The 13,228-nt window shown below is 47.6% G+C and overlaps 1 protein-coding gene across 12 annotated transcripts in view; it reads right to left on the bottom strand.

Annotated features, from left to right (window-relative positions):
- The window catches only part of ARHGEF15 (Rho guanine nucleotide exchange factor 15), a 76,866-nt gene that overhangs the window by 11,457 nt on the left and 52,181 nt on the right, over positions 1-13,228 (bottom strand). For all 12 annotated transcript variants that reach the window (XM_053265576.1, XM_053265578.1, XM_053265580.1 and 9 more), the window contains 8 exons: positions 12,332-12,392; positions 12,137-12,192; positions 9,436-9,668; positions 7,210-7,370; positions 5,686-5,838; positions 4,667-4,796; positions 2,876-2,950; positions 2,612-2,704 (listed from right to left, as the gene is read on the bottom strand). In XM_053265576.1, the coding sequence (XP_053121551.1) occupies positions 2,612-2,704; positions 2,876-2,950; positions 4,667-4,796; positions 5,686-5,838; positions 7,210-7,370; positions 9,436-9,668; positions 12,137-12,192; positions 12,332-12,392 (962 nt within the window). The remainder of the gene's footprint in view (positions 1-2,611; positions 2,705-2,875; positions 2,951-4,666; positions 4,797-5,685; positions 5,839-7,209; positions 7,371-9,435; positions 9,669-12,136; positions 12,193-12,331; positions 12,393-13,228) is intronic.

Below are 13,228 nucleotides of genomic sequence, written 5' to 3'. Positions count from 1 at the left end.
GTCAATGGAAGGATCACATAGTGGTGAAGTTTAAAGCATTCACATTATAACAACTATAAAGTACATGAATCATCAGCAGGTCTGATATGTGTGCTAACTGCAAGAACAAGTGTTATTGCGAAACAAAGAAATTATTTTTAGCCTACTTTCCAGTAGGTTTATGAGATCACCCGGCATTCCATGTGCGTGTCTGTGTGTGTGTGTGTATCCATCCCATCAGCTTCTCAATGCCTGGCCCAATATGAACCAGATCGAGTACAGTCATAGGGACACTTCAATGGCGTAGTTTGTGATGATGTCATCCACCCTGATTCAAGACAGCGGATGAATAAACATTTGAGGCACAAGTGGCCTAGCTTGAGGACCACCTAACCAATCTGGACCAAATTTGCTACAGATGTAGGGACACATAGGGACAGCTTGAACACAAAGTTTGTAATGTCATCATTCACCCTGATTCAAGATGGCGGACACATGAATGTTTGAGGTGCAGGTGGGAACTGATTTGGACCAAATTTGGTACAGTTGTAGGGACACCTCAAACGCGTAGTTTGTGATGATGTCATCCAACTCAATTGAAGATGGCGGATGCATTAACGTTTGAGGCACAAGTGGGCTAACTTGTGAACTGCCTAACTGATCTAGACCAAATTTAGTCCAGTTGTAGGGATAGTGAAAGGAAAGTAGGCAGATTAGTCCTTACTAGAACAGCTTGTTTAAAATACACAATGTGTTATTACAACTTTTAAAAACAACATTCAGTAAGGTTTCTGATAACCGAGTAAATAAGCACCTTTTAAGTGGTGATTCTCTTATATTTAACAGGGAGAAGGTAAATGGCCCTAACCAGCCCCAGCACAACAGCCCTCCAGTGGCTGTTGCTGGTGTCTACTTTATGTTTCATTTAGACTGTGAACCTTTGGCGGATAGGGAACTATCTGATTTATTTATTATGTATCTTTTAAAAATGTAAACCACTTCGAGAACTTCGGTTGAAAGGTGGTATAGTATATAATTATTTGTAGTAGTAGAAGAAGATGTGAATGATTTACTGAAGAGTGCTCTTGGGCTTTTGTCTTGAAACACTAGGGTCAGCCTACAGTTACAAAGTTTTAAGAAGTGAAACGTAAACAGAAATCAAGCAAAAGAACAGCAGCTATTTTTTAAAAGCCAGTGGCTGACAGTCAGTCTAAATTACTCCTGAGTGGTCCTATTGGAATGGAGTAGTCCTTGAGAGAGACTCCAGAAACTTGGTCTGGATGTCAGCCAGCATGCTTAAAAGCAGCTGGGCTAAGTAGGCGGATGGCCTCTAAGCATCATCCACACCATCACGGCTTAATGGAATAAGTGACAGATCAATGGGATGGTGTGCCAAACCTTTATTTTTCCATTTAATTTCTGGAGGGGGCATGCAAGGACAACCCCAGGGGACCCAACTTGGAGCCTTCCTGTTTCTGATGACTGCCTGTGGCACAACACAATGGTAAAGGTGTGGAAGGAAAGAAGGGGAAGACAGCTTTCATTTATTTTATTTATTTAACACATTTGTATACTGCGACAAAATGCCAGTCTCTGGGCGGTTTACAACACAACTATAAAAACAACAAATAAAAAAGGGTTAAAACATTACAACGATTTAAAATTTAGAACATTAAAACTACTCAAAAGACAATTAAAAGATTATCTAATTAAAAGCTTGGGTGAACAAATGCATCTTGACTGCCTTTTTAAAAGTTGTAAGTGGAGGAGAGCTGGTCTTGGGGTAGCAAGCATGACTTGTCCCCTTATAGCTAAGCAGGTTCTGCCTTGGTTGCATATGAATGGGAGACTTGATGTGTGAGCACTGGAAGAGATTCCCCTCAGGGGATGGAGCCGTTTGGGGAAGAGCAGAAGGTTCCAAGTTCCCTCCCTGGCAGCATCTCCAAGATAGGGCTGAGAGAGATTCCTGCCTGCCACCTTGGAGAAGCCGCTGCCAGTCTGTGAACACAATACTGAGCTAGATAGACCAATGGTCTGACTCAGTATATGGCAGCTTCCTATGATCCTATGGGGAGGCTCTTATTTCAGCAGGAAGTGTGTTCCAAAGCCTCGGGGCAGGAATGGAGAAGGCCCGTCCCTGAGATGCCACCAGACGAGCCGGTGGCAACTGCAGACGAACCTCTCCAGATGATCTCGATAGGCAATGTGATCTTATATTTTTAAATGAATATAAGAAATTCATCCTGGTCAACTCTGGATCATGAGGTTGCAATTGTGTGCACACTTACTAGGAAGGAAGCTCCATTAAACACAGTAGGATGTAAACATGCTTGAGAGTGGAATGCTAAATGTGCTGTCATTGTGCTGCTTTGCATGAGACAGGGGTTCTCAAAGTTGGGTCCCCAGAGGATGTTGGATTACAACTCCCATCATCCATTATGGCTTGGGATGGTGGGTGCTGTAGCCCAACAGCATCCAGGGACCCACCTTTGAGAGAACCCAGAAGGTAGGGAGGGGAATAGGAACTTTTTAGATTCACCCAGGGTAGCAAAATCCACGGGGCTGGCTGAGATCAAGGAAGACTGGGGCCCTAACAGGCCCAGAGAAAACGAAAAGCTGGACATATCCTGACCTTAAGCTTGTCAAACTCGATCTTGCTGGCGATGTGGATCAGCTCTTCCATGTGACGCATGCGCCCCACCTCAGAGTTGCATTCTTCTATTATCTTAGCCAGAGATTCAGAGAGTGGGGGAAGAAGAGAGAGTAGAGTCAGGTACTTCACGCCAGAGAGAACATTACTGCCCGACTGCAAAGGGCAACTAAGAAATATGCCTCGTATATTGGGGTGGGGGGTGGGGAGGGAAGCATCACCATCAGTATCAACCCTTCAGCTCACCTTGGACACCGAGCCCAATGCTTTCATGGCATTCTGCTCTCGCAAAGAGTTCTCTTCTGTCCGGCGTAGGATGTTCTAGGAGACATGAATAAAACTGGAATCGAGGGTGGCATTTCAGTGCAATCCCTCCCTCTTAGGCCAGGATTCCCAACCTTCAGGGTTCCGAAATGTTGTTGGACTACAACTCCCATCATCACAGCCACAATGGCCTTTGGCCCTTTGTGGCTGGAAATGGTGGGAGTTGTACTCCATCGAAGTTAGGAACTCCTGCTTTCATGCACCAGGTCTAGGGATGGCCACCATATCTTCCCAATGGAGATTTGGAAGAAGTGCATTAAAGGGCAACCAAACTGATCAGGGGCTTGCTGTACCTTCCCTAAGAGGAAAGGCTACAATGTCTGAAGCTTTTTTTAGTCTTTTCCTCCAAACAAACTGAAGACAGGATAGAGGTTTAAAAACATATTAATGAGGCAAAGAAAGAGCTTTGCTCACTCTCTCCTAATAGGGTAATCCAGTGAAACTGATTGGCAGTGGATCCAGGACAGACCGAAGGAAGGGCTTCAGCACACAATGTGTAATTAGATTTGTGGAACTCACTGCCACAAGTTCAGTCCCTGGCATCTCCAGTTAGGGCTGAGAGAGACTCCTGCATGTACGACCATGACTTGGTGTGTGGGAGCAGAGTTAAATCTTCAGCGCATTAATTACATTAAAATTAATTATGAAAAATATGAATGAAAGTGAGGGGGCAGAAGGTTGGAGCTAGTGGGGAAGGTGAGAGGAAAGAGGGATGGTGTCTGTGGGCTTTGGCCCAAAGGCAGGAGACATCTGGTCTCAAGTGGCCAGCTGCACTGAGCCACTGCTGTTCATCCGTGGGACAGGCCAAGAGATCTTCATGGCTCCTGCTGTTGCTGCAAGCTATTCCTACCTAAGGTCCAGAAAAAAAAAAAATGCCCGCAGACCAGATCTGGCCCCAGGCCTTATGTCGCACAAGTCTGACATAGACAATACTAAGCTGCTAACTGAGCACAGAGACACCTTTTAAAGTGGTGATTCTCTTATATTTAGTAGAAGGAGAACAACTCCCAGAACCCCATCCAGAACTGGCAGATCTAAACCATCTCTCGGGTCCCAACCCCCGACAGTCAGCACCTCCATCTTATTTGGATTCAACTTCAGTTTGTCATCCCTCATCCAGCCCATTACCGCCTCCAGGCAAACATTTAGGGAGGTTAGTTAACCCCTGCTGACTGAGCAAAGAGGCACCTTTTTAAAGTGGCGATTCTCTTTATCTAGCAGGGGGAGAGCAACTGTCCCTATCCATCCCCAGCACAGCATCCCTCCAGTGGCTATTGCTGGTGACAGTCTCATGTTTCTTTTGAGATTATGAGCCCTTTGGGGACAGGGATCCATCTTATTTATGTATTGTTTATTTTTCTGTGTAAACCACTTAGTGAACTTTGGTTGAAAAGCGGTATATAAATATTCCTAGTAGTAAGGAATTGATCCTAGATGGATCAATGGTCTGACTCGGTATAAGGTAACTTCCTACGTTGCAACCCCAATTAGCATCTGGATAACTGCAAGGGTTCCCAGAACAGAGTTTGAAAAATCGCTACATGAGGCTTTTTGGATCCAGACATTAAATGCAGGGAGTCTGGCTTGAAGCCGCTGATCTTCCTCCACCCCTAAGTCAGAGGGGCAAAGATCCCCACCACTCCCTTGGCTGAAACCTCACTCTCCACCCAGGTGGCACCTAGACTAGAACCCAGAGCCTTGCAGCTGCCTCACCTCTACCAGCATCTTGATGCGGGTGATCCTCTGGAAAGGAAGCAGCAAGAAGGACATGAAGGGAAGCCGCTGGCACTGGGGCAGCTCCTGGAGCCGGGTGACAACGATGGCAAACTGAGGGTTCTTCTCCCTGAGAAGAAGGACGGAAGTGGATCAGGTCACAAACACAGGAAGAGCGGGGGCGCGAGGGTGGGGGGCGTGGGGGGAGGGGAGGGGACACGGGGGAGGGGAGGGGACACGGGGGAGGGGCGGGATATGCGGGGGCGGGGCACACAGGGGCGGGGCAGGTCACGAGGGGAGGGGCGGGGGCGCGAGGGGGGAGGGTGCGAGGAGTGGAAACATTGTGAGCCAGTAACAGCATCTACTGCTGGGATCTGCTTCTGAGACTCCAAGAGGTCACTTGGTTGATCCAACAAAGCTTAGAGTGCACAGCCATGCCTGCATTCCAAGACTCTGAAGCGCTTGAGATGGCTTTTCTACAAGCAGAGGGAGGTGAGCTAGTCTTGCGGTAGCAAGTGCAAATTGTCCCCTTTGCTACGCAGAGTCTGCCCTGGTTTGCATTTGGATGGGAGACTTCATGTGAGAGCTACAGGATATTCCCCTTAGAGGATGGGGCCGTAGCTCAGTGGAAGAGCATCTGCATGCTTGCCTGCAGAAAATCCCAGGTTGACTCCCTGGCAGCCGCTCCAGGTAGGGCTGGGAAAGGCTCCTGCCTAAAACTTTGGACAGCTGCTGCCAGTCAGTGTAGATAAGACTGAGCTGGATGGATCAATGGTCTGACTCAGTAGAAGGCAGCTTCCTAGGCACAATGACGTGGAAACAGCAAAACCCTTGGGGATGCCAAATTCTGCTCTTCCACCACAGAGGATACACCCAGCCCAAAGAAATGGGGAGGCAGCTGGCAACAGGCCGTCTCCAGCTTGCTTGGTGAAAATCCAGAATTGCTGGACCAGCCATTCCTAGTCGCCCCGCCTTCAAGCCCTTGAGCTGCAACCCAGCCGGCTCCCTCTCCGACTCACATGAGGCTGCTGTAGGTCTTCTCCTGGTACAGCTGGTTGCGCACATAGTCAATGTAGACGGAGAAGCTCCGCTGGGCGTGCTCCTCCACAATGTCGCAGACATCCGAGATCTGCAGGCTCTCGGCCAGGCGCACCTCCAGGTCTTGCAGGAAGCTGAGGCAGAGCAAAGAGGATGACCACCTTGGGAACGACCACATGAGGGACGTCCACAGAAACATGGAGATGGCAAGGGAGATTTTTCCCAGATGGGCCTTTGAACACATGATCCTGCACCTGTGCTGCCACCTGCAAGTTGGGGTGTAACCCCAGGCCATTGTCTCAGAAGTCAAGTTTATTAAGGGCTGATCGACACCTGCAGAAGTACAATCTTGTGTGTGAATGTATGCAAATCTGAATATTTATTGGTTTATTTTAACACATTTTTATACCGCCCCATACCCAAGTCCCTGGGTGGTTCCCAATCTAAAACAACCACCACCATCAAAACATTAACACAATTAGAGTAGTTTAAAATACAGATGAAACTCAAACTTTAAAAACTTTAAAACTATGAACTAAAAGGCTGACTAAACAGGTATGTCCTTCAGGTCCTTCTTAAGAACATCCAGAGAAGGGGAGTTTCTAATTTTGCTCGAAAGTGCATTCCAAAGTTCTGGGGCAACTTTAGAAAAGGCCCGGTTTTCTAGCCGGTGGCAACTGCAACCGGACCTCCCCAGATGATCTTAATAGGCAGCTGGGCTCGTGAAGAAGGCGCTCTCTTAAATACCTTGGATCCAAGCCATTTAGTTTTTATAGGTAAATAACCAACACTTTGTATTTCACCCAGAAACGTGTTGGCAGCCAGTGTAGTTACTTTTAATGGATAATAATATGATCTCTTTGGGTAAACCTGGAAACAAACCTGGCTGCTGCATTTTGTACCAGCTGCAGTTTCTGGACTACGTACAAAGGCAGCCCAACGCAGAACACATTGCAGTAGTCAAGCCTGGCTATTACCAGCATATGCACCACTGTTTTAAGGCCAACCCTATGCAAAATGTTGGAAGATGGGCTAAAATCTCAGCCCACTAATGTTTATTAAGGGCTGGTCTCCCATACGTTCAGAAGGAGCATAAGGTACAGCCCTGCAGCTGCATTTCTGGGAGGGCTGTACCATGCAATTCTTTTGAACACATACATAAACTCTATGTAAATGTTGGAAGATTTGTTGGAAGACTAATATTTATTAAGGGCTAATCTCCCATATGTTGAGAAGAATCAGATCAGTCCTGCAGCTGCATTTCTAGGAGGGCTGTACCATGCAATTCTTGGAGGGTAGCCAATTCTTGGCTGTACCATGCAATTCTTCCAATTCTTGGCTGTACCATCCAATTCTGGATGTACCATCCAATACCTCTAGACACGTACAGCAGCCCTGAATGGCCACTAGCAGGCTGGAAATTCAAATCAGTCTTCTACTGACCTCCTTAATTCTTCAAGATGGACCCTAGAAGGCACAAGCAAAGGGGAAGAGGTGGGGCTGACCTTTCGCTGACCTCCTTGACCTTGCGGATGTTGGAGAAGAGGATGCGATGCTCTCGCAGAAGGATGGTGGCTGACAGATCCCGAGACTCCATGAAGTGCTCGATCAGCAGGGTCAGCGAGCGCAGGTACGAGGCCTCCGACGTTACCACCTCAAAAAGGCTCTGGATGTAGGGAAGGACCAGCACAGAAGAGGACATGAGACACAGGAGTGGGACGGAACCCAGGGTTGTAACAGAAGTCTGCTGAAGACTGCCCCTGTTAAGTGGCCAGAGAGACACCCTTCCAAAGTGGTGACTCCCTTACAGGTGAAACTCGGAAAATTAGAATATCGTACAAAAGTCCATTAATTTCAATAATGCAAATTAAAAGGTGAAACTGATATATGAGACAGACGCATTACATGCAAAGCGAGATAAGTCAAGCCTTAATTTGTTATAATTGTGATGATCATGGCGTACAGCTCATGAAAACCCCCAAATCCACAATCTCAGAAAATTAGAATATTACATGGAACCAAGAAGACAAGGATTGAAGAAAAGAACAATATCGGACCTCTGAAAAGTATACAGTATACTGTGCTTGATTGGCCAGCAAACTCACCTGACCTGACCCCATAGAGAATCTATGGGGCATTGCCAAGAGAAGGATGAGAGACATGAGACCAAACAATGCAGAATTGCTGAAGGCCGCTAATGAAGCATCCTGGTCTTCCATAATACCTCATCAGTGCCACAGGCTGATAGCATCCATGCCACGCCGCATTGAGGCAGTAATTGCTGCAAAAGGGGCTCAAACCAAGTACTGAATACATATGCATGCTTATACTTTTCAGAGGTCCGATATTGTTCTATTCTTCAATCCTTGTCTTCTTGGTTCCATGTAATATTCTAATTTTCTGAGATTGTGGATTTGGGGTTTTCATGAGCTGTACGCCATGATCATCACAATTATAACAAATTAAGGCTTGACTTATCTCGCTTTGCATGTAATGCGTCTGTCTCATATATCAGTTTCACCTTTTAATTTGCATTACTGAAATTAATGGACTTTTGCACGATATTCTAATTTCCCGAGTTTCACCTGTATAGTAATCAGGGGAAGAGCAACGGCCCCTATTCAGCCCAGCACAGTATCCCTTCCCGTTTCTCTTGCTGGTGTCTTTGGTGTTTCTTTTAAAATTTTACCCTTTAGGGGACAGGGAACCACCCTCTTTTGCCATGAAACTGCTTTGAGAACTGTGTTGTTGGAAAGGTATACAAATGGTAGCAAAACTATCAGTTCCACTTTCTTTGCATTAAGAACGTAATTCCACGCATGTTGGGAAAGGATCGCAAAATGCATCCGGGACACCTCCCCACAGGGTCGATTTAGACCCCAGCAGTGGGGTAGTGGTTAGAGTGTTGGACCAGGACCAGGGAGACCCGGATTCAAATCCCCAGTCAGCCACGAAACTCACTCTGAGCCAGTCACGTCTCTCTCAGCCTAACCTATCTCACAGGGTGGTTGTGAGGCTAAACACAACCTTGGAAGAAGAGCGAGAAAGAAATGTAGTAAAAATAGTTTGTGCCACATACAAGATGCATTGTGGGAGGATATCAGAGGTGAGGTGATGGGCGAGGTGGTGACAGAGAGAAGATCACTGGGGCACTAGCAAGGTGGTAAGATGTTCTCCTGCCTGCCCCACATATTAAAAAAGGGAAAGCAAGGTGGTAGTTATGGCCGAGTGGTTAACGCGATGGACTAGAAATCCACTGGGATCTCCCTGCGCAGGTTCGAATCCCGCCGACTACGTCAAAATAAATTTGGAGAGGAAAGCTAGTCTTGTGGTAGCAAGCATGACTTGTCCCCTTAGCTAAGCAGGGTCCACACTGGTTGCATTTCAAAGGGAGACTTGATGTGTGAGCACTGGAAGATATTCCCCTCAGGGGATGGAGCCGCTCTGGGAAGAGCATCGAGGTTCCAAGTTCCCTCCCTGGCAGCATCTCCAAGATAGGGCTGAGAGAGGTTCCTGCCTGCAACCTTGGAGAAGCCGCTGCCAGTCTGTGAAGGCAACACTGAGCTAGATAGACCAATGGTCTGACTCCGTATATGGCAGCTTCCTATGCTCCTATGAGAGTGAGCACAAAGCAGCAGCAACATCGGACATCCCGCCTCGGGTGCACAGAGACCTTCAGCCACCGCCAAAGGAGATGGCTCGCAGGAGATTTCACAGGAGATGCCACTCACCTCCTGCATCTTCCTCTCCTCGGGGCTCATGTTTCCCAGAAGGCCGCTCTCCCGCACGGCGGGCAGCTCCTGCCAAAGTGTGCTGTGCGGTATGGAGCCGCGAGACCCCGCGGGCCCTTCGCCAGGGGAAGGGGCCCCGTAGTCTGAGCTGCTGAAGCTGCTGTTGCGAGGCACCGTTTGCCGCTTGATCTCCTTGGAGATGACAGCCTGGCGATACGTTTGGTACAGCGGCTCTGCAGAAGGTGAAGAAAAAGAGACCAGGATGCAGGTCAAGTGACTTTAAAAAAAACACAACCACCACCAAGCCCTGTTTAAGACAAAAAAAAATACAGAGCCTAAATTAAGAGGAACAAAGCATAAGAGAAAAACTGCTCAGAGGTACTGTATTGACCCAAATCCAAGCGTAAGTTCTCTCCACGTTTTTTTGATATTAGAAATCAAGAGGTCGTCTTAAATCCAGAGTCTTGTTCCTTTTGAGTAAAGGCAGGTACAACCTGTATATAACCTCTACTTTTTAAGGGGGTCATCTTAAATTCAGAGTCATCTTCCATTCGGGTAAATACGGTATTTTATTTTGCTAGGTAATACTCCTATCAGTCTTTCTAACAATGGAGCATGGTCACCCGCGGGAGGGGCGATATTAAATGGATGTGGTTAATGGAGAAGGGTCACGAGAGAAAGTACCTGTAAGGAATTTGTTTTTTTCTGTTTACAGTCTTGTCCATACACATTACATTCAAAGCCAAGCAAACTGTGTCAAAAGTTGAAGTGTGGCCCAGGCAGCAGCAAAAGATACTGATGTGTGGTGCAGGGGTTAGAGTGTTGGAGACACCAGTTCAAATCCCCACTCAGCCATGAAACTCCCTGGGTGACTCTGGGCCAGTCACTTCTCTCTCAGCCTAACCTACCTCACAGGGTTGTTGTGAGGATGAACCTAACCACGTACACTGCTCTGGGCTCCTTGGAGGAAGAATGGGATATAAATGTAAAAGTAAATCTTTCTCAGCTGAACCTATCTCACAGGATTGTTGGGAGGATAAAATGTGGGAGAAAACCTTCTATAGGGCCCTGAGCTACTTAGAGGAAGAACAGGACAGAAATGTAAACAAGACATTCATAGAACTAAAAAATTAAGAGATGGAAGATCTGCTTGTGTTGACAAAAGTCATGGGATAAAGGGACAGGTTCATGGATGGACTGGTAACTGGTTGAAGGACAGGAAACAGAGGGTAGGAATAAATGGACAGTTTTCACAATGGAGGAATGCAAGAAGTGGGGTCTTCAAGGAGCTGTGCCGGGACCAGTGCTCTGTAACTTGTTCATAAATGATCTAGAAGTTGGGATAACCAGCGAAGTGGCCACATTTGCAGATGACACTAAGCTATTTAGGGTAATGAAATCCAAAAGAGATTGTGAGGAGCTCCAAAAGGATCTCTCCAAACTGGAGGATTGGGAGATAAAATGGCAAATGCAGTTCAATATAAGCAAATGTAAAGTGATGCATATTTGGGGGGGGGGGGGCTTTTAAAAACCCACCACCCCAACTTCACATATATACTGATGGGATATGAGCTGTCGGTGACTGATCTTGGGGTCATGGTGGACAGCTCGTTGAAAGTGTCGATTCAGTGTGTGACAGCTGTGAAAATGCCAAATTCCATGCTAGGGATCATTAGAAAAGGGACTGAAAACAAAAATGCTATTATCATCATGCCCTTATACAAATCTATGGTGCGGCCACATTTGGAGTACTGTGTGCAGTTCTGGTCACCGTATCTTAAGGAGGACATTGTAGGACTGAGAAAGGAGCAGAAGAGGGCAACCAAAATGATCAGGGGCCTGGAGCACCTTCCTTATGAGGCAAGGCTACAGCATCGGGGGCCTTTTGAGTTTGGAAAACAGACAACTATGGGGAGACATGATAGAGGTGTTTAAATTAAGCATGGAGTAGAGAGAGTGGACCAGTGTTCCCTTTAAGGCATGCGCATGATTGCATGCTCACATGTTTTTTGATATCCTCTCAGTTAATTTTAGACCCCGCTCAGGTTGAAATTGGAAGGCCCCACTCTGAATGCATGTGCACACACACTGCCTTGGTACTGCTGCCCAGGACAAAACTCATTCCGCACAGAGATGAAAAGAATTAGAGAGAACACTGGAGTGGCCAGAGAGACATTTCCCATCCTCTCTCACACAAGCCTAGAACCAGGGGTCATCCCATACAAATGAAGGCCAGGAAATTTAGGACAGACAAAAGGAAGTACTTTTTCACACAGCGCATAATTAATCTATGGAATTCTCTGCCACGGGATGTGGTGATGGCCACCAGCTTGGATGGCTTTAAAAGGGGCTTAGATGAATTCATGGAGGACAGGTGTATCAATGGCTATTAGTCTGGTGGCTATAGGCCACCTCCAGCCTCGGAGGCAAGAGGGGAGTTGCAGGGGAGTAACAGCAGGAGAGAAGGCATGCCCGCACATCTTGCCTGTGGGCTTCTCAGGGGCATCTGGTGGACCACTGTGTGAAACAGGATGCTGGACTAGATGGGCCTTGGGCCTTATCTGGCAGGGCTGTTATGTTTGAAAAGTTGCCTTAGAGGCCTGAAAGTGACTCATCTATAGGGCAAGGTGGACGTGGGCCAGTCACTGCTCCCTAGGGCATGTTCCGAGTTCCTCCTTAGGCTTCTTCATCTACCACTTACCATCCTGCAGGCAGAGCCCCCAGTCGGGACCCTTGGGGGACAGAGCAGAGCAGCTCCTGAAACCGAGGGAAAAGCAAGAGTAAGCAACTAGCAACCACAACAGGAGCCCTGCCGGGGCAGACCAAGGACCTGTTTGCCAACGAATGCAAACCCCACACTCAAGATTTGGTGGGAGTGGTGGGTAGGGAAGCACACCTGTCATTTGGAGTCCCGGAGTCAGATTCCTCTGGAGCCGAGCACTCAGTTTCGGAGCTACCTGGAGAGAGAACATCGCAGTTTGTGATGCTTGCTCAAGGTGTGCGGGGGGTGGGGGGGAGGAAAAGATTTAACCTAATCTTTAAGATGGAGATAGGCAACCTTGGCTCTCTAGCTATTGCTGCACTACAACTCCCATCATCCCCAGCCACAATGACTGGGGGTGATGGGAGTTGTAGTTCAGCAGCAGCTGCCCACCCCTGCCGGGATATAAGGAGGCAGGCACGTCTAGGGAAGACCAATGAATTGCTACACCACCATATACCAAAATGAGTCTCCGGGCCTGATAACACAAGTAACCAGATGACTCAAACAAGCTAGCCAAGCCACAAGCTTGGCAGAAAGAGGACCCTCCCCACCAAAAAGACCCTACACCAAAGCAAGGTCCCCTCCAGACTCCCCAAACTAGCTACGGCTTGCCTTTTCCGGCTCTCCACTTTTAGCCCCTGTCTACTAGAACTCACGGTGAACCAGAAGAGAGACTGTAGTAAGCCTCAGGAACATAGGAACACAGAAAGCTGCCATATACTGAGTGAGGCCATTGGTCTATCTAGCTCAGTATTGTCTACACAGACTGGCAGCGGCTTCTCCAAGGTTGCAGGCAGGAATCTCTCTCTTGGAGATGCTGCCAGGGAGGGCACTTGGAACCTTCTGCTCTTCCCAGAGCGGCTCCATCCCCTGAGGGGAAGATCTTCCAGTGCTCACACATCAAGTCTCCCTTTGAAATGCAACCAGGGTGGACCCTGCTTAGCGAAGGGGACAGGTCATGCTTGCTACCAGCAGACCAGCGCTCCTCTTCCTACCAAGCCTCCCTTCCCACAATATTTCTGGCCCTCC

The sequence above is a fragment of the Hemicordylus capensis genome, chromosome 6 (genome assembly GCF_027244095.1).
Source record: "Hemicordylus capensis ecotype Gifberg chromosome 6, rHemCap1.1.pri, whole genome shotgun sequence".
Lineage (NCBI taxonomy): Eukaryota > Metazoa > Chordata > Lepidosauria > Squamata > Cordylidae > Hemicordylus > Hemicordylus capensis.
Note: the sequence above shows the minus strand (reverse complement) of the source record. Positions and strands in the feature narration are given on the sequence as shown.